Here is a 23501-nt window from a genome sequence, read left to right as displayed (position 1 = left end):
GCAGGGGGCACAGGTCCGATCCTGGGTGGGGGAACAAAGACCCCACAGGGCACGGCCAAAAAGAAAAAAGAAAAAAAAAAAAAAAAGATACTGCCAAAAAAAAAAAAAAAAAAGATTCCGCCACGGAGAAGCCAGCAGAGGTGTGATGGATGTGGATGTGGCCTGGCTGGGGGTCGAGATGCCTGGATGGCCTCATCTCCAGGGAGCTGGAGGCAGGAAGAGGAAGCGGGGCAGGAAGGTAGCACTGAGCTCTAAGGCCAGGCCAGGAAACTGAGGGAGGCCCAGGGAATGGGATGGAGCCCAGAGCCCACTTCCCAGCGTGCAGAGCAAGGAATCAGGCAGGGTTAGGATGGGCTTGCGGCTGGCCCATAGCACTTGGTGAGAAGAGGAAACTCTTGAAATGAAGGCTGAGGCTGTGATAATTTACTGGGGGTTACTGGGATACTCTGGGACTCTCACAGGTTCATCTGAGGCAAATAGTGGATCTGAGCCTGGGGATTGATCTCTCTCTCCCAACCATCTCCTAGCCCCTTCCCTCTGTTTTTTCTCTTATTCCTGCCCCTTTGTCCACCCCCAGCACTTTCCCTTCCTCCTCCCCATCCGCCTTCCCTACCTGGTCCTTCTTGCTTTCCCTTCTTTTCTCCTCTTTTCTGATTTATTCAGTTAACAAGTGTTTCTTGGGCATTTCCTTTGTACCAGTCATGGTGACTGGTATAGGGGATAGAGTAGGAACAAAATAGTGATGGGAAAGATAGAAATTGAATGGGTAATGAATTCATTCATCTTGTAGATGGTCCTCACTCATGCTCTGTGCAAAGAATTAGGGTTTTGAGCCACAGGCCCCCCTCATATGCACACAAATTGAGTTGGCAGCATCAAACTTGGTGAGTCTTTAGCCAGCCAGCTAAAGCATTTGACCTCCCTTTACCCGCATCCAGTTTAACACAGGGGTTAAGAATGTGATCCTTGGAGTAACCCTTCCGAGCCTCAGTTTCTTATAAAACTGGGATGAGAGTACTTTCCTCAGTGGATTGTTGTGAGGCTTAAATGAGATAAAGTGAACAAAGAGCTAGCAGCACAGTTCTCAGCTCAGAATATGTGCTCATGGAGTGGGAGCTATTATTACCGTCAAGAGGTAAAACCTTCTCAACAGCCTGCAGCGCCTGATGGAAATAAAATAGATACAGGTTATCAAAGGCCCATGTCAGGTTTTATGTTTAGGTTAGAAATGACTAAGTGCACAAGGTGGCAACAGGGAAGAGCTTGCCTGGCTGTGTATTTTGTAAGAATATTTAAGAGGTTTTATTGACCGCAGGTGTGGTTCCTGGGATCTGACAGCTAAAAAAAAAAAAACCTAGGGAAACTTGGGCTACCGCAATAATAGCTATTATTTATTGAGCATTTAGTATGTGTCAGGACTTGTGCTAAGCACTTGATTTATAACATGCCACATGCCTTAGCTAATGTTACGGGAGATATTATTGTCACCACTTTATAGATGAGGAAGCGAAGGGGTCAGAAAGGTCATATCCCCAGTCTTTAGTCACTCAGCTGGTGAGTAGTATAGGCAGGATTTGAAGGAACCCAGGGCTGTAATGCAGAGCCCGGCTCTTAGGCTCTGAGCTCAGGCGAGCGCTGACCCAGGAAGGAGGTGATACACCAGGTCGCTGCCCGGGTCCCTCTGTCAGGTCCCTCTGACAACAGTGACAGCTGGGTTTCGTAGGCACTCATCAGGAAAGAGGGGAGACAGGAGAGTTTGGACAGGGAGGTTTTTGAGAGCTTTCCTTGCAGAGGAACCAGCTGTATTTGGCCTGGAAAAACCCGAGGAGAGATTTGAGAATTGAAGGAGGGATATTCTGCACACCGGGTAACAGTCTGTCGATTTCCTGTGTAACTACCATCCTCCGTCTGCCAACAATGCTGCCCCTACCCAAGCTCGGAAGTGCCTCTCACCCTCCCTTCCTCCCTCACCCACCCTTCCTCTCTTGCCCTCCGTGCCTCCCGGCCCCCCAGCCTCTCCACATACCCCTGCTGATAGCATTTCTACATGCCTTCTGGTGGCCTCTGGCCTGAGTTATCTCACTTTCGTTCATGCCAGTCTACCAGCAACAGAGAAAGTCTCCTGAAGCCCCTCCAGGCTCAGAAACCTACACGAGCCTCTCGACCCATCCCTCCCTCCACGGGAGCTTCCTCTTCTTGACTTTCACCCCCTGCCAGATCCGTCACTGTCCAGAGTGTGTCTCTGTTTGACGGTGGCAGTAGTCTCCACCACATGCCCCCCTCCCCCCCCCCAGTCCATCTCGGTTCTCAGGAATCATCTGTCTGTGGGCGGCTCAACACTCGCTATTTGTATCTCATGGGGTAAACTCATTACTCTTCTCTAACTGTATCATACACACCTCTTTCCCCCCAGCCTATAGCGATCTTTTCAAGAACCGGCCCGACTCATTCAGAAAATACTTTCCGTGCGTCCACGGTGTGCCGGGTACTATGCTGAGTTGTATGTGGCAGGATGCAGCGTGGCCGCCCTCCGGTCTGTTACCTCCTTCCACACCCCGCAGTTCTCTATTTGAATCGCCGTGCCAGCAGAGACCCGTGCATACAGTGTCCTCTTTCCTCTGGTTGAGGGGGGCCAAGGAGGGCTAGAGACTTGAGCCTCAGGCCTCTGTGTTCCCTGGAGCGAACGTGTTCTTTCAGGCCTGGGCCCATCTGGGCTCCGGACAGGCCTGGCTTTGCAGTGGGGGAAGGAGGCTGCAGCTTGCAAGCGAGAGGTACACAGCCAGCTCTCCTGAAGAATGTGACCCAACCTCACCCCACGCTGGAGAACAAGATAACAACAGCTGTAGCATTTAGATTAGGAAAAATGATATGTAACATCCCACCAGTCTCTAGCGGTGATTCTCATTCTTGAATCTTGGTCCAGTCCCAGGTTTTTGCCTTGGACTCTCTGAATGTGAGAGACTCCAAGTAATGGAGACTTTGTTGAATAATTTAGTCATAATAATAGTGGTGATGGTGGTTGACTCCGGAAAACGCAAGAGAGGAGTACAACTTCCCTGCTTGCTTCATAATGCTTCCTTGTTCCCCAGCTACTGCTTCCCCCAGCCCGTGAGTGTACCGCTCCGTCGTGGTTTGCCGGCCCCCTCTCGAAATGGGTTGCTTTTCTAGCTCATGAGTAAATATTGATCTACTTGGGTTTCAGATGCCTGCCCCTCGAAACTCCTGCTGGGCTAGGTAAACACACTGGGATCACAAACTTGAGAATGACAGTTGCATTTGGATAAGTTATAATGCAGTTGGCTCACTCATTGAGTCCTTGAGGATTCTCAGCACTGTGCTGGCTTCCTGGGCCTCCAGGCTGGTGGCAGACAAAGGCAGGGCCCTGGCCCCTGCCCTCCCCCTGGGAGCTTGTGGACCAGTTGGGGAGATAGGATTCATATACTGGGAAGGCTTGGAGGTTACATGCAAGGCAGCTGCAGGGATCCTGAATGGGGATTCTTGGCTGAGTAGGAGGTGGCCCTCTGTGACCACCAGATCCCTTCCCTTTCTCTGGTTTTAAGTGGAATTCAGTCAAGTGCCAAAATGGCTGCCACAGACAATGGGCAATATAGTCTGGCAGGAAAGGGAGCCTGGCCCATGCTCTGTGGGGAGGAGATGAGAACAGGGTTGGGCTCTGGGGGACAGGGCTGGGGGAGGGAGTTCCTGTGGTTTGTTAATCCGCTGGGATTCATCTCCCGACATGTCCCTGGACCTCCAGCTCTTACCAGGGCCTCCTGCCCTGGGTCTCTCCCAGCTGCATGTATCCAGAGCCCAGTTTCTTGCTTGTGATCCATGTGTTCTTCTTCTTCCTGGCCTCTCCCCCAGCTTGGACCCTGCATCTCCCTTCCCAGCCCTCTGAAATGAGCTGGGTTCTTTTGTCAGGTGAGGCTGCTGCCCAGGCTGGGAAATCCAAGAGCTGGTCTCTCCTGTGTGAGTTGGATCCCAGTGAAGATCCTGGCTAGCTGGAAAGCTGGAGGCCAGAGGCCAGGAAGGCCGAGGCTCCCTGGCAGACAGCGAATCGACTTTGAGCATTGATGTGGGAGCAGGGTCAGGCCAGGAGGCAGAACTGGCCTGACCAGTCAGAGGCTGGAGGAGGGAGGGGAGCGAGATCTGATCTCAGTTTGTGTGTGTGTGTGTGTGTGTGTGTGTGTGAGTGTGTGTGTGTGTGTGTGTGTGTGTGTGTGTGTGTGTCTGTGGGGTTAGGCAGAGGCTATAACGTGTGGCGGTCCAAAATTTTCTCTCTAGCTCAGTGGGCTGGATCTCCTCCCTGTCTGGCTCTGGCCAGGTAGCTTGGTTCTGTGTTCTTTGTTGCCTCCTTAGGCCAGTGGGAAGCCACAGGGCAGGTGCACAGTAGGTTGAGGCCATCCTAGAGCAGGTGAGCCAAGTGTCTGCTGTGTGGGAGGGTGGGTCCTGGGACGGTCCCATCCTCAGGCATTTTAGAGGAAGCTGAGATGCTGGAAGTCAAGGCTGACCTAGGAACTGCCTAGATGGGCAAAAGGGGAGGAGCCAAAGGTGAGCCGTACAAACCCAAGAGGCCAGCCCTTCCCTCCGCACATATCAGACCCTTACATGAAAGGCGCTGTTCCCTTTACTCATACACTGCGCAAGCGCGCGCGCACACACACGCACGCGCGCGCGCTTGCTTGCTTGCTTGCTTGCACAGTGGGGCAAGGAGGACTCTAGGTCTCAGGACCAGATGAGGGCCAGGTGGGGGCCTCATGTAGCCCTGACCTTGGGCTTGGTGTCCAGGCAGGGAAAGAGTTGGAGCGGTGCCAGCGGCAGGCGGATGAGGTGACAGAAATCATGCTCAACAACTTCGACAAGGTCCTGGAGCGCGACGGGAAGCTGGCGGAGCTGGAACAGCGTTCAGACCAACTCCTGGACATGGTGTGAGGCCTGGAGAAGCAGGGAGGTGGGGGGGAGAGGCTAGGAGGGGCCCTCAGAGGGAGCTCTCAGGCTGTGCTCAGGGTCTCCCGGCGGGCCGTTGGTAGGGCCTGAGGCTCACCCAAGGGCCAGTGTGGGGACTGTGGGTTTCTTGAAGCATCCCTAGCCTAGCTATGCAATGGGTGGGGAGGTCTCATGAAGTACGAAGGCCTTGGTTTGAAGCTGTGGATCTTCCTAAAGGTTGAAGACTGGCATTGTTAACTGGGGGTGAGCCTGTAGGGCTGTGAGTCAAGGGCTACACCAGTGTGAGAGACCAGGAGTCAGGCTGGGAGGGTCCCAGGGCGGGCTGCGTAGAGAAAGGGAGCTAACAGGATGGGGAGGCTGCGGGAGGAGACTAGGCCTTGTCGGGGCTGGGTTGGAAGGAGGTGGTCCAGGGCTCTGGGGAAACCACTAACTCCTACCCTGTGTCTGGGCGTGTCCACAGAGCTCCGCCTTCAGCAAGACAACCAAGACTCTGGCCCAGAAGAAGCGCTGGGAGAATGTCCGTTGCCGGATCTACTTGGGGCTGGTAGTAGGCGGTGGTCTGCTCATCCTCCTGATTGTGTTGCTGGCCATGTTTCTCCCACAAAGCAGCAAGGGCAGCAGTGCCCCACAGGCCCAGGATGCGGGTGCTGCCTCAGGGCCTGGGGAATGACACAGCTGGGCCTGGAAAAGAGGCCAAATAGCCACACTGGTCGGTTCTGGTCTTCAGAGAACCCTGGAGTTTGCTCCCTTCTGAGCCACCCCAGTGAGCGTGGAAGGGCAGCACCAATTTGTGCACCTTTGTTACTTCCTATCACACCAGAGACTGGCCCTTGAGGGCAACCTGCTGTGCTGGCCATGCCAGGGCAGCCCCACCTGGAGCTTAGTAAAAGCTGCTGTTGGGTTAAAAGCTGCTGTTGGGTTAAAAACTGGTGTATGTGTGTATGTGTGTGTCTGAAGGTCTTCAGATTGGTTCATCCTGCTCTGCCTCCACCCCTGGGGCTGCTTGGAAAACAGAAAGTCCCAAAGGACTCCAGCCTCGGGAGGTGGCCCTTCTCCCTTCTCAACTTGATCCAACCTTACAGACGGATCCTTCTGGGGTGCAGATGTAAAGACACAACAGCCCCCAAACCAGACCCTTCAACCAGTGCCCTCCAAGTCTGTTTCCCTGAGAATGAAATCTGTTATTTTTCTGAGTCTTGGGATGTTCAGAGGACCCATAGGATGACAAAGAGGAAAGCACTTCCAGATCTTTATATCACAAGGTTCTCACCTTCAGAGAAACTTTTCCCCTTGAGCACCTCTGCTCCAATTTCTCCCTCAAGCTTTAGACCAGGTCACAGGTGGGGGAGGTGGCCGGAAAGGGAAAGGGCTTCCTTCTATGGTGCTGTAATGCAGAGTCACAAAGTTTGCCCTGTGGGAAAGAATTGGGGCTTTTTAAAGGGCCAGGGAGGCAGTGCCTTCAGGGCACCAAGTCAGATCGCTGGGTAAAGGCCGGGGAAGAAGGAAAGGGCCTACCAAGACCTGGGAAACAGGGCAGCCGCTGCCTGAACTCCTTAACTGCATGTCAGACGCAAGAGTGGGTGGGAAGGGGAATTCAGGGTCAAGTGTGCAACAGAAACAGTTCCTTGTTAGGTGGAGTGAGGGCTACCGACGGAGAAACAAGAACAAACGGTCGAATCGTGTGGAGCTGTACCCGCACAGAGCGTGTTACTTGCGCTAGGCTCACCACCATCTGCCTTTCCTGGGGAAGATGGAGGCAAAAGCACCCGGTGCTGCACTTGGGTGTGCAACACCACTCAGAGGCCCTGTGAACGTGGACTTGGGTTTTACATAGGTAACAAGGGATAATGAGACTAGTTCCCAGGATGACTGTGAGAAGTATTTATACCCTATGTACAATAGCTATCAATGTAATGGTTCTAGATGCCAACTAAATGCTAGCTATCATCCAAATCATTTAGTGCAGTCACTCTCAACCTTGCCTCCCATCAGAATCACCAGTGGGGCTTATTAAAAAAATACCACTCCCAGACCTAGATCAGTTAAATCAGAATCTTTGAGGCTAAGTATCAGACACGGTTTTTTGTTTTTTTTGTTTTTCCCTAAAGCTGCAACCCCTCCTCTTCTCCTCTCTCCAGGAGATTCGTGGGTAGCCAGGGATGCAAACCACTTGTTTAATTCAAGCCACTGGTTTTACAGAAGCTAGGGGAGAAGTTGAGCAGTGGGCTAAAGGTCACACAGATAGTTCCCTGAGCTGGTAAGGCCCCAGATTCCCCCTGCAGGGATCGTCCTCCTCTCGGTTGGGGAGGCCGCCGCACCCTTTATTATTGTGCCTAACACAGAAGAAATGAGCAGGGAATTTTTGTCTGTTTTGCGGGAGTCGTGGAGGAGTGAAGCGCCAAGTCCTGAACAAACTAGAGTGCAGAAGTGCCCGGCGAGGCCGCGACGGAGCAGCGGGAAGCACCTTGACACCAGGCCTCCCTAGGCTCGCAGAACCATGGTCCCTGGCCCAGGGCCTCCCTCTCTCTCTGAGAGACCTCTGACATCTGTCCTGCCGAGACTCTGAGCCGCAGAGCGGATGGAGGACCCCTACAGCCCGGACCCTTGGTTTCTCGGGGCTCTAGGGACGTGATCCACACGTCACTCCCATGAACCTACCCTAGGCTGGGACTGCCAGACGAAAAGTTTTCTGACCAGCCCCGGCCCCTGCCATTGGCTTCAGCCTTTGGGCACCTGACTTAACCGAGCCAATGAAGGGTGATAAAATTAATACTTCCGCTTTCCCTGAGGCGAAAGAGCCACTGTGCCCGCCTTTCGGATGCTATGATTGGTCACCCTCCCTCAACTCGCCAGTTTATTGGCCAGCACCGCGAGGCTGAGGTCCAGAGGGGTCTGAGGGCTGTGTCAGGCCCGCTGCCATGGCGTCTTATTTCGATGAACACGACTGCGAGCTGTTGCACCCCGAGCAGGATGCCCAAACCAACATGCTGCTGGAGCTCGCAAGGTGGGTGCGCGGGGCTGGGAGGTAGGGCTCACGCAGCAGGTTTCTGGGCTGAAGCTGCCTGGAGAAGGCGGATTATCTGGGGCAGTAGATTCAGAGGAGGACGGATAAATAATCTGGAGAGTTAGTTCCACAGTGAGATTCGGGGGAAGTCGATAATTTGGATCGTCCTTGCAGGGGCCCGGGCAAGGGGGTTCTGGAAAAGACGAGCTGGAGAGTCGGGGGCGTCGGGGCCGGGGGTCAGTGGGCTCTAGGAGGTACTGGAGTAGGCGGGTCATGGGGGCGGGGTAGGGGCCGTGTGGCTGTGAGTAGGCATATTCGTTAGGAACTCCAAGCATGGAAGCCACACTGCCACTTGGAATCTGGCTTTACCAGGTCATTCCTGCGTGGCCTGGGTAACTTCTCTGAGCTGTTGCCTCATGTGTAAAATGGGGATAAACAGCCTGCGTGCTTGGGGTTGTCTGATGGCAGCTGTAAGCCATTTCCCGCTGTGCTTTTTATGCAGTGAGCACTACTGAGGGGTAGCTATTAGTACTAGTAGCTCGGCAGAGTATTTATCTGTTAATGCTTAGTGGACTGCTGGGGCAATGAGAAAGTATGGGTTTTTTTGTTTTTTGTGTTTTGGCTATGCTGGGTCTTCATTGCTTCACACGGCCTTTCTCTAGTTGCAGCGAGCGGGGGCTACTCTTCGTTGCGGTGCGCGGGCTTATTGCGGTGGCGTCTCTTGTTGCGGAGCATGGGCTCTAGGCGCAAGGGCTTCCGTAGTTGAAGCACGCGGGCTCAGTAGTTGCGGCACGCGGGCTCTAGAACGCACGGGCTTCAGCAGTTGTGGCATGCGGGCTCAGTAGTTGCAGCTCGTGGGCTCTAGAGCGCGGGCTCAGTAGTTGTGGTGCACGGGCTTAGTTCCCCTTCAGCATGGGGCATCTTCCTGGACCAGGGATCAAACCCGTGTCCCCTGCATTGGCGGGTGGATTCTTAACCACTGGACCAGCAGGGAAGCCCCGAAAGTATGATTTTTCTTCGGTTCTGACCTTGTATTCTTCTTCCCAGGTCCCTTTTCAATAGGATGGACTTTGAAGACTTGGGGTTGGTAGTAGATTGGGATCACCACCTGCCTCCACCTGCTGCCAAGACTGCAGTTGAGAACCTCCCCAGGACAGTCATCAGGGGCTCTCAGGCTGGTGAGAACACTAATTCTTTCCACTATTTGGGTCAGGTCTGCCAGACCCACCCCCTCTGGAAGCCAGACTATGGTCTGGCCCTTCAGTTTTCCAGGCCAGGCTGGGGCAAGAAGTGTCCTTCAGGAATGGGAGCTGGGAGGTAGGGCCTATAGCAGCTCTCCTGATTAGCACTCCCTCCTCAAGAGCTCAAGTGCCCCGTGTGTCTTTTGGAATTTGAGGAGGAGGAGACTGCCATTGAGATGCCTTGCCATCACCTCTTCCACTCCAACTGCATTCTGCCCTGGCTGAGCAAGGTACTGCTTCCTTTTTCCCAGCCCTCACCCTGCCCTGGGCCCAGTTCTCAAGCCGCTTTCTGTTTATGGACCACTGGGGGGAATCAGAGACGGGAGTGGGTAGGGGTGGGATTTGGGAGCTGGAGACGGTTTCTAGCTTATCAAGACCAGACCTGGGCTCGTACACTGCACTGCTTTTCCCAGACAAATTCCTGCCCCCTGTGCCGCCACGAGCTGCCCACTGATGATGACACTTATGAGGAGTATAGACGAGACAAGGTAGGGGGCTGGGTAAGTGGAGTGGGTGGTAATGGGGCTCCGAGTCCGTCCTTGATGCTCTCGTTCCCCACCTCAGCAGCCCTGAGTCGGCCTCATGGTCCCTGACTCTGGCGGCCTTCCCCGTGATTTTAGTGAGGGGCAAGAGCCTTGGCGTCGCAGGTGCCCAGGGCCTGAAAACAGTGAGCCAGCCCCACGGTGGCCGCTCTGCCCCTTCACCCACAGGCCTCGGGGTACGGCCCCTGCCCAGCGTGCCCTCTTTCCTGCAGGCTCGCAAGCAGCAGCAGAAGCACCGACTCGAGAACCTCCATGGAGCCATGTACACATGAGGTGGCCGGGACGGCACACCAGTCCTCATCCACAACACCTTCCTCTTCTGCCTCGGATTCTCATTAAAAGTTTCTTTACCCATCCTGCCGCTCCATTGCTCACAAGGCCTGGGCAGGGACTCTGTACCCTCCAGTGGGTCTCTACTGCTATGGGGGAAGGTGGTCCTGAACCGTAGAAGGTACCGGGCTGCGTATCCCTCTCTGCCAAGCCTGCTGGCCTCAGGGCAGTAGGGCCCAGGTCAAGAACTTGGCCACCAACCGGACCAGCCAGGGCTTGGGCCTCTGTGTCTATGGTTGGAAAGCAAAATGTGTCAGGGTCTGGCAGCCAGTAGTTACTTAAAAATGGTAAAGAAAAACTAGCCCATCTCTCTCCCTCCCCCTGCAATCTTTAGTCAACCTTAGAATCCCAGGGGCTTTCTTTAGCTTCACTGCAAAGATTGCTTCTGACAAACATTTTCAAGTTATTCTCTGTATCCTCCCTTCCTCATATCCCTTAGTGTGGAATCAAACTTCAAACCAGACTCTGAGCAGGACAGGAAGTGTGAAAGGATCAAGTTGGCTCTTTAGACTGTTTAAAGGCCCAGAATGGGGCTTCAAGCCCTTGCGGGGTATTTGGATAGCACTTGGCATCCTTTGTTTTTGGCAGTCCTGCTCTCAAAGAGCAGCGGGCGCTCAGGACCCTCCCTGGGGGCAGAGGCTTTCTCCCATCCTTTGCCTAGGGAAAGCCAGGATCAGGCCCTCTCCGACTCTCCAGAACAGACTACAAACATGCAAATTAGGATTCTTTTAATAGATATATATATATGTATAAAAAAGTACTAAAATACCCACGTGGTTCTGCTGTGTTATTTGCCCCAAAGAAAGGGACAGAGTGAAGAATCCCAGTGCAGCTCAGTGGGCCCAGAAGTGGGCCTTCCCACAGACTAAGGAGTGCTCACCCCCGCCCCCAGACTGCTGTCCCTCTTGCTGTTCCCAGCCCCCAATTCCTGCAGCAGGAAACCCCAGTGGCACTGGGGGAGTAGAAGGCACCTGAAGGGCTGGCTGGGTGAATGAGGATACGTGACCTTTAAAACATAAAAATAACACTGCGGTGTGGTGGGCAGGCTGTGCGCAGCTTGGGCAGCTGCCAGGGCCCGCTCCTGTATGGCACAGGTGGGTGTGGGATGGCCACTCCTCCAGGAGCGAGGAAGCCTCTGTCCCAACAGAATACTTTCCCAAAATCGTTTTTTGGTACAAAATAAATGCAAAGGAGATACGGGGTGGGGAGCTGGCGGAGGCCGGGCCGGCCACCCTCCCCAGACCTCAGATCATGGCGACGCTCTCAGGGGCACAGTTGAGGTGTGTGGAGGTGCTGCTGCTCCCAGACGACTTGCAGGCCCGGCCGGGGGCAGGCTGCAGTGCGGCCACCAGCGTCTCCGAGGAGACTGCCCCGAACTCATAGCTGAAGGTGCCGTAGAAGACGAGGATGTCGATGACAAACACCCACTCGCACAGGGCTGCCCCGTGCTGCAGCTGAGAGCTCTCGTGGATGAAGAAGACTCCGCCTGGGATGGAGCTAAGGAAACGTTCAGTAGGATGGGCGGGAGCCTGGCGACACCCCTTCTGCCTTCCCGGATATGCGGCTAGGCTGGGGCAGAGGACCAGGCCTCACCTCCCGGGAGGGAGAGGGGGGCAGGAGACCACCCTGGGTGGGGGCGGATCCCCCATCTTGGGTGGGAGAGGGCCTGGGCTACAGGAGGAGCTCCTGGCCGCCCCGTCCTGGAAGGATACTGAGGATCAGAGAGACAAAGGCGATGGCTGCCAGCACGATCCGCAGGTAGGCCACAGCCAGGTCCTGGGGGGCAGTGGCCCCGTGGTAGGAGAGGGCACAGTGCAGGCAGACAAAGAGCAGCCCGGCAGTGAAGGCCACGCCGGTTCCGACGTAGTGCAGAGACTTAGCGTGATCCACCTGGGCCCGGAGAGAGGGGCTGACCCGTGAAGCAGCCCCCCTCCACCCCCCTCCGTCCCTCCCTCCGGGGCTTTTCCCCTCCCGGGCCCTGTTCTTCCCACCCCCAACCTTGAGGGGCAGACCCGCAGCTTGGGTCAACCCTTGGGAAACTGAGGGCCCCTGCCAAAAGCCTGGCCCCCTTCGGGGAAGTTCAAGAGGTGGGCAGGCGGGCGCACCTGGAAGTTGCCCACCACCACCAGGCCCGCAGCGTTGGTGCAGCCTGTGATGAGCGTCGTGGTGTTGACCCAGGAATGACGGCTCTGCTCCAGGAGCTGCCCGTAGCGCAGGAGGCAGATCAGGGCCACTGGGGGAGGAGAGCACAGGTGGGGCCGGCTCTGGCCCTGGCCCAGCCCAGCGAGCCCACCAGCTTCCCCCAGATACTCTGAGGGCAGGAAGGGAATGGACAGGCGGGTGGTGTGCCCTACCAGCGTGGCCGTGTGCAAGTCAGCCTCGGGCCTTCAAGGAACGGAAGAGAAGTGGTCCCGCTGGCCTCAGCCCGTGGCGGGGTAGGCGGCGCGAGGCCAGGGCTTCCTGGGCCTCTGTGGGGAGCGGGTGTGAGGGCGGGCGGGACCGAGCGGGTTGGTGGTCGGGCCGAGGGCGCAACTCACCCATGAAAGCACCCACGTTGCCAATGAGGCTGAAGAGGCAGCTCTCGGGGGGGTATGTGCCGCACTTGCTGAGAGGAGGGGGCGAGGACAGAGTGAGGGGGGGGCAGGAGCGCCGGAAGGCCCCATTCTGGCCTGCCTGCTCTCCCTTGCCTTATCTGTGCCTGTTCCTTAGCAGGCAAGCCCGACTGATGAGAAGGGCCTGGGTCCCTCACATACATTCGGGCCTAGGCTGGCTGCACCTCCCCCCAAGGCAGAGCTGGTGTGCGTACTGGGGCAGGCGGTGCCCAGGATTGCTCGGCAGACCCTGAGGCTCTTGGACTCCCTGAGATTGTCAAGGCCTGCAGGGGGTCTGGCTTCCCTGAAGCCAGAACTTGGGCTGGGCAAACAGAGAGCTTGAACTGAAATCCAGGTACCTCCACTTACTAGCTGAGGGACCTGGATGGATGACATAGCTCTGTCTCACCTTCCTTACCTCTAAAATGGTGAAAACAACAGCTGCCTTAGTGCTAGGAGAATTAAATGCCGCTACGCATGTAAAGCATTCAGCACAGGGTCCGGTACATAGTAATTAGTAAGTAACATTGTAATTAAGTGCTCTTCATGGAATTATTATTCCTGAGACCCAAGGACAGGCCTTTGCTGGGGAGGCTTAGTTGGGAGTCTAGCAGGGCCTTGGGTCTCTGTGACCTGCGCGGTTTCTAGGCCTTACCTGATGAGGGGGACATCGTCCAGGGTGCAGCAGGTCTTGGGGCCCCCTTGCTCAGTGGGGTCAGGAGAGCAGGATTCGTTGTAGGACCTGGCAGGCAGGACAGAGAGTAGCCTGGGGGAAAGGGGTTCCCCCGGGCCCTCGGCCTGTAGCCTCAGGCCTCTCGGAGACCACCCTCCCAGACCTCCCTTGGCAGGGGCAGAAGAGCCCACTTCCCAGGGCCCCCCTGAGACAGAAGCCAAAGGGGCAAATGACGGTGGGAAGCAGGTAGGTGGGCACGAAGCCATGCCTGGGGAGGGGCAGGCGCTGCCAATGTCAGAGAAGAGCAGTGAGGCCCAGTGTCTCCATCTGGCTTGAGGCAGCCCCGGCCCCAGAGGGAACAGAGATGAAGGGAGCTTTAGAGTGAGGCTGTCTGCAGAGTGCGCCATACCAGTTCTCCACGGGGCACACGTGGTGGTTCATCACGGCCATGGCATACCTGCGGGAGTACAACTGTCACCCCGCCCCACGATGCACCCAGCCTTCTCCCACTGACTCTTTTCCTTTGATTCTGCCCCCATTCAGCCTCATTGTCCTTTCCGCGGACTCAAGTTGGGGTGGCCCTGCGGCTTGATGCTACTCTAGAACCCACAGCCTAGTCCCAAACTAGAGGATCTCTGGAAGTTGCCCTGGCTAGAAGTGTGTCTGTCAGGGCCACCCTGCTGGACAGCAGTGGTGCCAGCTTGTCCCAAGGGGCTGTGTGCCCAGGCACCAGGCCAGGCTTTGCAGACAGCCAGAGTGACCCTGGGTACCACCCTGGAGCCTGCAACAGGACAAGGGGCTTTGTGTGTGCCATCAGGCTCCTGTTGGGTCCTGTCCCTCCTCAGCCTGGGTCCATTTTGTCCCCTAGTTGCCTCCCCCCATCCCCCTCTTTACTCACACAGTCCATAGGCCAGTGATGGAGAATGCTGACAGGCTGACAGGAAGGAGGATCCAGGCGGTCATGAGGGAGGGGAGCCAGGGTGGTGGTGGTGTGGGGGGAGGACAAGAGGTAGGTGGGGAAGAGGGGGTGGACCCAGCTACCTTAAGGTACTTCGCCAAAACCATCAGCTGCCCGGGCCTGGTGGAGAGAGACAGGTCAAAGTCCAGGGTCTAGTGACTGGCCAAAGCCGGTGCGGGGGAGAGGAAGGTGGTCAACACCAGATGCAGGGCTCCCGCTGCCCCCGCCGCAACGTGGACACCCTCCGGCATCCACCGGGGGCCTCCGCGTTCCACCCAGATGTTCAGAAACGCCGCGGGGCCCTAACATCTGGAAAGGGAGCCACTCTCCCTGGCCTGAGGGTCCCGGGCTGGGAGAGGGGCTGGAGTCAGGACAGTCCAGGAGGCCACGCCAAGGAAAGCCTGGGAGGGGATCCGGGGCTGGGTGGAGAGGCGGCCGGGGGCAGGCAGCCACCTGACCACCAGCGCCGCGGGGAAGGGGCGGGTTCACGCGGGAAGCTCAGCCCGGCCCGCTCCCGCCCGCGTGGGCGCCCGGAGCCCACGGTCCGCGAGGCCCCGGGATCCGAGGACCAGCGCCTCCGCAGATCCGGGGGACGAAGGGGCCCAGTACGCACCTCCCCGGAGCGCCCCGCCGCCGCCGCGTCTACTCGGCCCCCGCGTGGCGCCGTCCCCGGCTGCGGCCCTCGGAGCTGCCCTGAATGGTTTAAAGGGCCGAGCAGCCCCTCCCCCGGCGCCCCGGGCCGAGCCGCGCCGCCCGCCGGGACGTGGAGTCCGCGCCGCCCCAGCCCTGGCGCTCGCGCCCAGCCGGGAACTACAACTCCCGAGCCCCCGCGCCCGCGTCACGCTGGAAGGGTGGGCGGTGCCCCGACTTCTGGGGACCTGGACGCCGAGGGCGGTGGCGTGGGACCCCAGCGGAGGCTCCGCTACCGATGCCAAAAGGATAGCCCCGTCTACCCTGCTCCTGCGGGGGAAGCTTCGGGAGGCGGGGAGTTCCGGGTGTGTACCGCCTTCCCGCTGCACGTGTGATTGTCACCGCGCACGTGGCTGGAGGAAGCCTCCCTCAGCCGCCGCGCACATTTTGCAGCCTGGACTGGCCGACAGTGACTTCGGGCAGCCTCCCTCCATGTGGCATCCCGTGCCTGCCGCTGTCCAAGGCGAGGCGGGTCTGCAGAGAAGCAAGCACAAAGCCTTGGCTGTTCCTTAGGAAACTCTAGCGCTCTGGATTTGGCTTTTGCTTCCCTCGGCTCAGCGAACTCTGGAGGAGGGCTACTTTCATCAGATATATTGTATTTTCAAGGGTACAAGTACACAGTGTACTGTCCAGAAGTCAGTGTCCAAAATGTGTTTCCTGACTGCTGAACACTAACTTGAAACAATATCCATTCTAAGTAGACACACCTGGCCAGGTGTTGGGAGGTAAAAGAGAGGAGAGGAAGGCAGGAGACCCAGAGCAATCTGGGAAAAAGCAAACAGGATGCTGTGAGGGTAAATTACCCAACAGCTTCACCAGAATTTATGTTGAATGAAAAAAATGCACAACCTAGAAGTTGAGAAGTGTTTTATTCGGTAGACTTTCTGAAGACTCAAGCCCTGGAGGCAGCCCCTCGGATGCCTCTGAGGGACTGCTCCAAAGAAGCAGGGGAGAAGCCAGGATGGGAGTTTTTGCAAAACCCAGGTATCTGTAATATCAAAAGCTTACTGTTCATTAAAGACCAGTAAACAGACATCTCAAGTTAATGAACTAGCGCTTTTCTATGTATGGGAAGATACATGAGTCTGGGCTCATTGAAACCATTCCTTTGATACGCACCTTAACTATCTAGGGCCAGTGTCCTGCTTTTCTCTACCCTGAATCCCCCCAGGGTGCACAGCTGGGGGTGGCTGCAGGCTTGATGGTCACATCCTTTTTTTCCTGATACGGCAGGAGACATTCTTCGTCCACACTTAACAGGCCAAGGGTGCCCTCATAGACATTCTTTTCATGATTAAAAGGGCAGGAAATCTTCTTTCACACACCGGAAGTGTACCTGGCACTCTAAACGGCAGCCCAGCATCTGTTGGAGCCCTTGTGAGACAACACTGGGGCTGACAGACCTTTACCTGAAGGGAGCATGGGCCCAGGCTGCCGGGAACCAGGGAGCTTAAGTTCGGCGGCACTGGTGAAGCAAATGTAACCGGCAGAAACAGGGCCCTGTACCATGGGGGAAATGGAGAAGATAAACTAACTGGACAACAGCTTGAGGAAGGAGAAAGCTTTCTGGACCTAGTGGAAGGTTAAAAATGGAAACAGGAAACCTGTTGGAGGGCCCTCTTCCAAATTGCATCAGCACAAGTAGTTAAATCAGGGTCAAGAAGCATGGCAGTGCACAGCGATCACTGTGCAAGAATACCTGGCTGAAGGACCAGGGGGGTGTAAAATCCAGTCCGTCTGCTGGCCATGCTGTGCCCCAGGACAAGGGAGTGCCTCTTTCTAATTTACCAAGAAGCACCATCTTCCTGCCCAGGCGTGTTCTCCTTGGAGCAGGTACCTCCTTCTCATCTGCCCAATGGTGCCGTGAACGCTCAGCATCTCCTACTGCTTTGGAAGCTTCGCAAATAAAAAAAAAAATTTTTTTTTTTTCTTTTTTTGATGTGGACCATTTTTAAAGTCTTTATTGAATTTGTTACAATATTGCTTCTGTTTTTCATGCTTTGGTTTTTCGGCGGGGAAGCATGTGGGATCTTACATCGCTGACCAGGAATGGAACCTGCACCCCCTGCATTGGAAGGCGAAGTCTTAACCACTGGACCACCAGAGAAGGCCCCTGGAAGCTTTGCAATTCTTAATCAACATTTACTATCCCGTTGAGCTGGGTTTCAGTCACTCTCCAACCACGATCATGGGGAAGGCCTGAGAGGGCTACTCAGGTTCTAAACTGGCCGTTCTATCCTGAAGTAGGGGTAAGGCAAGCACGCCAGAGCCCTGACAAGGAGGCAGATTTTGGGTTAACATGACAATCGGAGTCATCCCTAAAATAGAGAATAAGCCCAAGACAGAAGGGCTCTTCATGGGTAGTCGGTAGGGAGGAGTTGCGTATCAGGTAAAAAGTAGGGCCAGATGTCTTTAAAAGGCCCTTCCAGCTCTAATGCCACGTGAGTCTACTTGTTAAGCTCCAACCAGGACAGTTCTTAAAACAGGCAGAACAAGAGATGCGATTTCAAATGCTGATTCTGTGCTGCTGAATGACTTTACGGCAGCATGTAATCTTCACTTCCTTATGTACACAAGTGATTTCACAACTCATGGCAAAAACAGTGCTATAAAAATAGTAAGTTTATTGGTTGAAAAAAATACTGTATTTGAAAAGTACCTTCCTTCCAGGATTTTCAAATAATTTCCACGTCACTTTATTCATCCATACGCAGAAACGTTGGAAATGAGAAAAGAGAATATATAGCTTTTTACACACAACACGACACAGCCAGTGCAACCAGTCTCATTCTGGTGGCTCTGGGAAGGCAGAGGGGCCATTCACTCTCTTCCCTTCTGGCAATACTCCACCTCCTGGGGAAATCTGGGGTGGCTTGGTCATTTGATTCCTCAGGGACAGGAGTTCAAGGAGGGAGCTTAAAATGTTTCAGGTAATTGTCACCATTCCATGGTGCTTCTTCCCAAAGAAGGCTCAGAGGTAGGAAAGTAACCTGTCCTTAGTTTTCTTTCTATATGCCTCATTTATATTTGTGACCAGCTGGGGGATCCCTACCCTACCATCCACAGCTCCTGCCAGATGCACAGCAAACCGGATACCCACCACCCCAAAGGGTTTCTTCCAGTTTCGTGGGCTAATCTCTACATGGCAGTGCCCCTCAGACTGGAACAATGGAGACAAAATGTCCCTTTTCAGAGGCTCATCCACAGGGAGAAGCATTTTTTGGCCACGTCGTGAGGCATGCGGGATCTTAGTTCCCCGACCAGCAATCTAACCCGCGTCCCCTGCACTGGAAGCACAGAGTCTTAACCACTGGACTGCCAGGGAAGTCCTGGGACAAGCATTTCTTATTGCCCACGTTGGTCCTACTGGCTGGCCGGGCTCCTACTCTCACTCAGTACAAAAAGCTTTGCATTCTCCTTTTCCCTTCTTGCGTTACCTTCTTCAAAGACTTCCATACTTGCCAGCTGGCTGGAACTCAAGCTTTAGTGTTTACTCTCGCACAGCCCAAAGCCCCTGCAGGCCCCAGCTTCCGTCTATTAGTAATCACCCACTGTGGCCCAGGAAACACAAAGCCTTAAAATCCAAGGCTTAGCCTTAGTAAGTGAAGATCACTTCATTTTGGATGAACATGAGATATGCTTGTCAGGCTACAAGACTTTGCTTTTTAAGGCGGCTGAGAATATGTCTAGTTAAATGAGTGTTGATTCTGAAGCAGTCTGCCGGAAAGCCCCAGCTAGTCTAATGCTGTTGCCACTGCACCAAACAGCACGGGACAGTCCTCTTTGGGACATCTCTAGAGCCTCTGGGAAATGCTCTGGAACATGCTCCTTGATGGCAAAGCACTGATATTTGAAAACAGCTGGAAGACATCGAGAGGCAAGTCCGGGAACCATACTGATAGTACTACCTTGGACTGCGATGAGGTGTGGTAGAAGCAACGAGCGAAGCCGTAAGGCTGTCAGTGGGCTGAGGGCCATCACCAGAGAAGCATCTCAGGCACACCTGGAGCGACGGCACCATCACCACCAACAGGCCTGCTCTGAAGGGCAATGCCTCATTTAAGTACCAGGCTTAGCGCTCCATATAGTCTCATGGCACAAATTAGCTACAAATTAGAATGTTTTCTTGGGTGGAAAATATTTGATATGCACTTGAGAAAAGCAAAGGGCCTCAAGAAAAAGCTTACAAGCAAGATATTCCCATCATTCTCTTACCTGAGTGTTAGGATTACACGATTAACACACAGGACAGGATAGGTACACAATTCTGACAGGAATGGAGGCTAAAATTTCAGGGGCCATGCCCCCAACCTCCTCTTCTGGACTTGTTTCTAAATTCTATAATAAATCCAGGAAACGGGCCATCCAGCCGTGAGAAGACGAACCTCAAAATATTTCCAGACTAGGAAGCCTAAAAGTTCCAGTGAAATCCTATGTCCAAGTCAGAAGATCAGCTGAAGAGCTGGAAGACTGAAATGACTGGTGCTCTGAGCTGCAGGAAGACTGGGGATAGAGTATGGCATAGGCTCCTTGACCCGGGAGGCTCTGGAGGGTAGTTAATGTTAAAAGTCAAAAGGCACTTGCAGCCTGGCTGAATGAGGACAGACTTTCTCCTTTGAAAGTAGAACTGAGCCCAGGACTGGCAAGTTTAAGGCATTTAACCTTGGGCCAGCCCTGGGGCTCAGGAGCATGCTGGTCCCTGGCTGCCTTCACAACCAGGCCCTTCTAATTTATCCACCTCCCTCACCTTCCCCGCGAGCTGTGACTTGCTGTATTTTAATGATGGAGTCGAAGTAGCTGCCTTGCTCCCTTTCAGAGGGGGTTAGATTTTCAGGGGTGTAGGGCATGAACCAAAAGTGCTCTCAGGTGTCCTTTAAGAGAAAAGCTGCTGAGAGGGACCAGCCAGACTGATCTTGAGACCCTGATGAGGAAAAACCTCTGGGGCAGGGGGCTTTGGTTTGAAGAAGTCTCAGTGTTCACGGGCTCGCTTAAACCCCATACCTCAAGTCACTGAGGTTAGGCCCATTTGCTGGAAAACTGAAGTGGCTTGGAACTGCAGTGTGTGGGATTGCTTGTGGATTTCTCAGACTGTAGCCCAACCCTGCATTAGGAAAAATGTTCACTTAGGTGAAAGCAGTGATACTCCTGGGATCTTTATTCTCAGGATCTATTGGGAGTTTTATATACTCTATACTCTTGGGAGGTAGCAAAGGAGAAAGCACAGAGCAAGGGAAGGGCAGATGAAAGAGGCTCGTTTCGCTCCCTCTAGGGCTCTCTTCAGGCTTTTTTTTCTTTTTCCCAACTAGGGCTTGAAACAGGTAATTATTGCTAATGTTGAATTTCCCTTTGTATGTACATTCAAGGCTGTTAAATCACATTTGGAAACACGGTTTCAGGCTTCTTTTGATAATTCCCTTTTAGCCTGAGCAGAGGATGGTCTGTTCACAGCTAGGGATGAGGCTGGAAGCTGGAATTCTGTAGTCCGAACCCCAGCAGGTTTTGCTGCAAGAAATCCTCACAGTTTAGTCCTGGCATCATCTTTCTAGATCTCCTCACCTAGACCGTGTGAAGCGGTGGAGCATGGAAGAAACCTGCAAAAACCATGGAAGGGGAGGAAGACATGCTCACAAGTAGGCGTCAAAGAAGATCATCTCCCTCGACTGGTATCAGAATTACTGGGAGAGCCTGTCAGAAAGGTAGACCCCAGAACCCCATCTCCAAAGTCCTAAGCATCCGTAGGTCCGCAGTCACACTGGGAGGTGGGGGGCGGGGTGGAAGTGATGGATTGGGAGACAAAAAAGATGAAGGAAAGACAAGAACAATGAAACAGAGCTGAAAACATGATCTAGGAAAGCACAGACGGAAGTGAACAGAAACAGAAGAAAGGAACCATAAAATAACAAACGGGGCTTATGGAGCTGGGCGGAGCCGCGTGGTCAGACGCCCTGGGGCACAAGACCTCGGTAAGAAAGCAGCACGTTGGCAGAAGGTCTCATAAACCTCATCTCTCCCCGGAATCTTTGCTTCCAGAACACCAAGCTAACCAAACCAAATTCTCAAAAACGTCCAGAACATTAGGCTGATCAAATGGGCCAATATACGAGAAAGAATGGCTACAAGGGAGATGGCCAGGCGTAGTCCCTGTGACCCCCCCTTTCCTGTGGATGTGGCAGTTCTGGGGCGGGGGGGCCGGTCCTCAAGACCAGCTCAGACTGGTCCTGGCACCCCCAAACTAGGGGCGGCTCCCTGGACAGCGACTCCAGTCTGGTCAGTGTCGGTCCTGGCGCTTTGCAATCTCCTCCTGGATGCGCAACTTGAGGGCCTCTCGCATGGGTGGCTCCAGAGGCGTGTGTGCTGACACCTCCTCGCTCACCCTTCCTGGATCATCATCCTACGTGGAGGAAGAGTCAGGAAACTCAGGGCCTGGCCTCTTCTGAAAAGGTGACCTGCCCTGTCCCTAGACAACACTCTCACAGAACTCTGTTTGACTCACAACTTCTTGCCAGGGCCTGTCATTTCCCAGGTGTCCCCTGTAATAGTAACTCTCAACTGGGGGCCATGAGCCCTCCCTGTTGCCCGCTGAGAATCACTGTGTGACGGGAGTGACTTGTGCTCAAAAGCATCGCCCAGCAGTCTGTGCTCTCATGTGGAACAAACACTTCCCACTAGCCCTGAAGAAAACAGTGGCTCCAGGTCCGGCAGTGATTTCCATCACGGCCCAGGACCTTCAGGCTGCAGCTGTTTCCATCGGGCGTACCTGATACACGATAACTGAAGTGACGTCTCCGCTGTCCGCCTCATATTCTAAGCAGAAGAGCTGATGGCCAGGGGGCTCTGGCTCAGAGCTGCCACTACTGCTGCTTTCACCAGACTCCTCACGGTCTGGGTTGCTTGGGTGGGTAGAGCCATCTGGAAGGATGAACCAGAGTGAGAGGGAAGGGAGAAAGGCTGCTGGAACCCCTGCCCAGAGATGATACAGGAAAACATATTGTAAAGCCCCAATCTTCTCATGGACCCAGAATGTACGTATGTGCGTGTCTGTGTGCGTGCGTGTGTGTGAAATCAGCCGCCGATCAGGAATTTTATTCACCTTTGTATCCCTGCCCCAGGACCAGCACAGTCCTACGCAGTCGGTATACAATGCACATCTGTCTACACGGTTGGAAGGTAGAGGTGGATAGGGCTCTGCCATTTACTTCTCTGAGATCTCCAACAAGTTACGAAACCTCTCTCTGCCCGTTTCCCTGACTGTGAAACAAAAATGATAATAGTTCCCATCTTACCGGGTCCTCTGAAAGCTAAATGAATGACTGCACATAACCTCTAAAAACACTCGTAAGGGAAGCTCAGCAAACTTAGCATTGTACGTTAACTATTGTAATCTCTAGATCACAAGTAAACTGGGGAAAAAAACCCATTAACTGGATTTGGGCTTCATTCCACAATTATGTCCTGGTCGCCTAGGGCTGTGCCAAACTTTTTTCCTGTTATCTGGTGGGAGTGCGAAAATATAGTACGCTAGGGAGCAAAGCGGCGGACAACTTGCCGACTCTCAGGGACGTCCGGTAATAGTGATGCTTAACTGCGGGCCTTGAGCCCTCCCTGTGCTGCGGGCAGAATCACTGAGCGGCGATTGGGGAGCGTCGAGATAGACACTGGAGATGAAATGAGCCTTGGGAGATACAACATAGTTTTTTCCCAGACAGAAAAGAAGAGCGCGTGGAGACAGAGGGCCCGGGGGCAGAAGAGCGCGCGGGGCGGGCGGCCTCACCTCGATGTCGCGGCAAGTACACCTGCAGGTCGGGCTTTCGGGGCCGAGTGGGCGCGGGCGTGTGCCGCCTCCTCGCCTTCTCCTTGGCCGCCTGCTTCACCTTCTTGTCGTAGTCGTCCCTGCGGGGAGCCGAGCGGGAGTCAGGGACGGCCGGGCCAGGCCAGGCTGGGGCTGGCAGACGTGGCGCGGGGCGGGGCGGTACCGGGCGAGCTGGTTCCGTCGGATGTGGTGCACGAAGCCGTGGCTCATGTCCAGCCGCCCGCCAGGCTTGCAGCAGAGCCCGGGCCCGGGCCCCGGCGCCGCTTCCATCTGGAGCCCCTGTGCGCGGAGCCGCGGCCACCACCACCTCCTCAACGGCGCCAACTTCCACCCTACTGCCCCGAGAGCTCCGCGCCCCTCCTCGCTCGACTTTCGACCCCGCGCCCTGACGTCGGTCGGGAAATGGCCAGCCGGGCCGAATGTCCCAGCGCGCGGAGTTCCTGGAGCGGGCGGGGCGGGGCGGGGGGCAATGGGGCATGCGCAACTTCCACTCCCGGGCGGGGCTTTTCTTTCGTTGCGACATTATCAGTAGGAAACCAGGATTTAGGCTTAGTGCTGCTACATCAGAAAATCCAGAAAAACACAAAGCACCCATCACACCACTCAGCGTTCGGTGTAGAGCCTTCCCCGTCCTTTTTCCTGTGCTTGGATGCTGTGAAACTGCATCACCAGCTGCGTGACCTTGGCTGACTGTTGAACCCCGCTGTGTCTCAGT

The 23501-nt window shown here is 54.9% G+C and overlaps 4 protein-coding genes and 1 long non-coding RNA gene across 11 annotated transcripts in view; 2 read left to right on the top strand and 3 right to left on the bottom strand.

The window, feature by feature from the left end:
• The window catches only part of VAMP5 (vesicle associated membrane protein 5), a 7759-nt gene extending 1885 nt beyond the window's left edge, over positions 1-5874 (top strand). The window contains exons 1-3 of one of the 2 annotated variants that reach the window (XM_028486352.2): positions 2435-2533; positions 4789-4926; positions 5408-5874. In XM_028486352.2, coding sequence (XP_028342153.1) covers positions 2513-2533; positions 4789-4926; positions 5408-5617 — 369 coding nt within the window. In that variant the 5' untranslated portion in view covers positions 2435-2512 and the 3' untranslated portion in view covers positions 5618-5874. Of the gene's footprint in view, positions 1-2434; positions 2534-4788; positions 4927-5407 lie in introns of those variants that run through there. The other variant, XM_024129911.3, reaches the window with a different exon arrangement.
• LOC114485241 (uncharacterized) lies at positions 101-2497 on the bottom strand. The gene is made up of 3 exons (XR_003678727.2): positions 2400-2497; positions 1127-1811; positions 101-206 (listed from the first exon to the last, which is right to left on the bottom strand). It is a non-coding gene; the product is annotated as an uncharacterized lncRNA (long non-coding RNA).
• A 1921-nt stretch (positions 5875-7795) lies between the features above and the next one.
• RNF181 (ring finger protein 181) lies at positions 7796-10088 on the top strand. 3 transcript variants are annotated; one of them, XM_007120671.4, is made up of 5 exons: positions 7796-7951; positions 8999-9129; positions 9313-9422; positions 9573-9680; positions 9947-10088. In XM_007120671.4, the coding sequence occupies exons 1-5, from the start codon at positions 7866-7868 to the stop codon at positions 10004-10006; spliced, it is 495 nt and encodes a 164-aa protein (XP_007120733.1). In that variant the 5' UTR covers positions 7796-7865; the 3' UTR covers positions 10007-10088. The 3 variants fall into 3 exon arrangements, with proteins under 3 accessions (XP_007120733.1, XP_007120735.1, XP_007120734.1); XM_007120672.4 differs by having other exon boundaries at positions 7797-7951; positions 9606-9680; XM_007120673.4 differs by lacking the exon at positions 9573-9680.
• A 687-nt stretch (positions 10089-10775) lies between these two features.
• On the bottom strand, positions 10776-15014 carry TMEM150A (transmembrane protein 150A). Of its 2 annotated transcripts, XM_007120670.3 has the most exons (8): positions 14900-15014; positions 14227-14406; positions 13738-13785; positions 13311-13397; positions 12602-12669; positions 12170-12297; positions 11777-11954; positions 10776-11550 (listed from the first exon to the last, which is right to left on the bottom strand). In XM_007120670.3, exons 2-8 carry the CDS (start codon positions 14391-14393, stop codon positions 11309-11311), a joined length of 918 nt encoding a protein of 305 aa, XP_007120732.1. In that variant the 5' UTR covers positions 14394-14406; positions 14900-15014; the 3' UTR covers positions 10776-11308. The 2 variants fall into 2 exon arrangements, with proteins under 2 accessions (XP_007120732.1, XP_023985617.1); XM_024129849.3 differs by lacking the exons at positions 13738-13785; positions 14227-14406; positions 14900-15014 and having other exon boundaries at positions 13311-13735.
• An 833-nt stretch (positions 15015-15847) lies between these two features.
• On the bottom strand, positions 15848-23324 carry CUNH2orf68 (chromosome unknown C2orf68 homolog). 3 transcript variants are annotated; one of them, XM_024129851.3, is made up of 4 exons: positions 22950-23147; positions 22748-22866; positions 21734-21885; positions 17581-21367 (listed from the first exon to the last, which is right to left on the bottom strand). In XM_024129851.3, the coding sequence occupies exons 1-4, from the start codon at positions 23054-23056 to the stop codon at positions 21245-21247; spliced, it is 501 nt and encodes a 166-aa protein (XP_023985619.1). In that variant the 5' UTR covers positions 23057-23147; the 3' UTR covers positions 17581-21244. The 3 variants fall into 3 exon arrangements, with proteins under 3 accessions (XP_028342155.1, XP_023985619.1, XP_028342154.1); XM_028486354.1 differs by lacking the exon at positions 17581-21367 and adding an exon at positions 15848-15964 and having other exon boundaries at positions 22748-23324; XM_028486353.1 differs by having other exon boundaries at positions 22748-23324.
• Positions 23325-23501: the final 177 nt, after the last annotated feature.

The sequence above is a fragment of the Physeter macrocephalus genome, unplaced genomic scaffold, assembly GCF_002837175.3.
Source record: "Physeter macrocephalus isolate SW-GA unplaced genomic scaffold, ASM283717v5 random_844, whole genome shotgun sequence".
NCBI classification, from domain to species: domain Eukaryota; kingdom Metazoa; phylum Chordata; class Mammalia; order Artiodactyla; family Physeteridae; genus Physeter; species Physeter macrocephalus.
Note: the sequence above shows the minus strand (reverse complement) of the source record. Positions and strands in the feature narration are given on the sequence as shown.

What these genes read in the sequence shown, in the direction of transcription:
- RNF181 (XM_007120671.4), top strand. Translation starts at nt 7,866, where the DNA reads ATGGCGTCTTATTTCGATGAACACGACTGCGAGCTGTTGCACCCCGAG. An exon ending in CATCAGGGGCTCTCAGGCTG is followed by an intron (nt 9,130 to 9,312) that starts GTGAGAACACTA and finishes TCCCTCCTCAAG; the next exon opens with AGCTCAAGTGCCCCGTGTGT. An exon ending in TTCTGCCCTGGCTGAGCAAG is followed by an intron (nt 9,423 to 9,572) that starts GTACTGCTTCCT and finishes TATCAAGACCAG; the next exon opens with ACCTGGGCTCGTACACTGCA.
- CUNH2orf68 (XM_028486353.1), bottom strand. Translation starts at nt 23,309, where the DNA reads ATGTCGCAACGAAAGAAAAGCCCCGCCCGGGAGTGGAAGTTGCGCATG. An exon ending in GTACTTGCCGCGACATCGAG is followed by an intron (nt 21,886 to 22,747) that starts GTGAGGCCGCCC and finishes TCATCCTTCCAG; the next exon opens with ATGGCTCTACCCACCCAAGC. An exon ending in CTTCAGTTATCGTGTATCAG is followed by an intron (nt 21,368 to 21,733) that starts GTACGCCCGATG and finishes TCCTCCACGTAG; the next exon opens with GATGATGATCCAGGAAGGGT.
- TMEM150A (XM_024129849.3), bottom strand. Translation starts at nt 13,735, where the DNA reads ATGGCGCACTCTGCAGACAGCCTCACTCTAAAGCTCCCTTCATCTCTG. An exon ending in TGGTGGTGGGCAACTTCCAG is followed by an intron (nt 11,955 to 12,169) that starts GTGCGCCCGCCT and finishes CTCCGGGCCCAG; the next exon opens with GTGGATCACGCTAAGTCTCT. An exon ending in CTTTGTCTCTCTGATCCTCA is followed by an intron (nt 11,551 to 11,776) that starts GTATCCTTCCAG and finishes GCTCCATCCCAG; the next exon opens with GCGGAGTCTTCTTCATCCAC.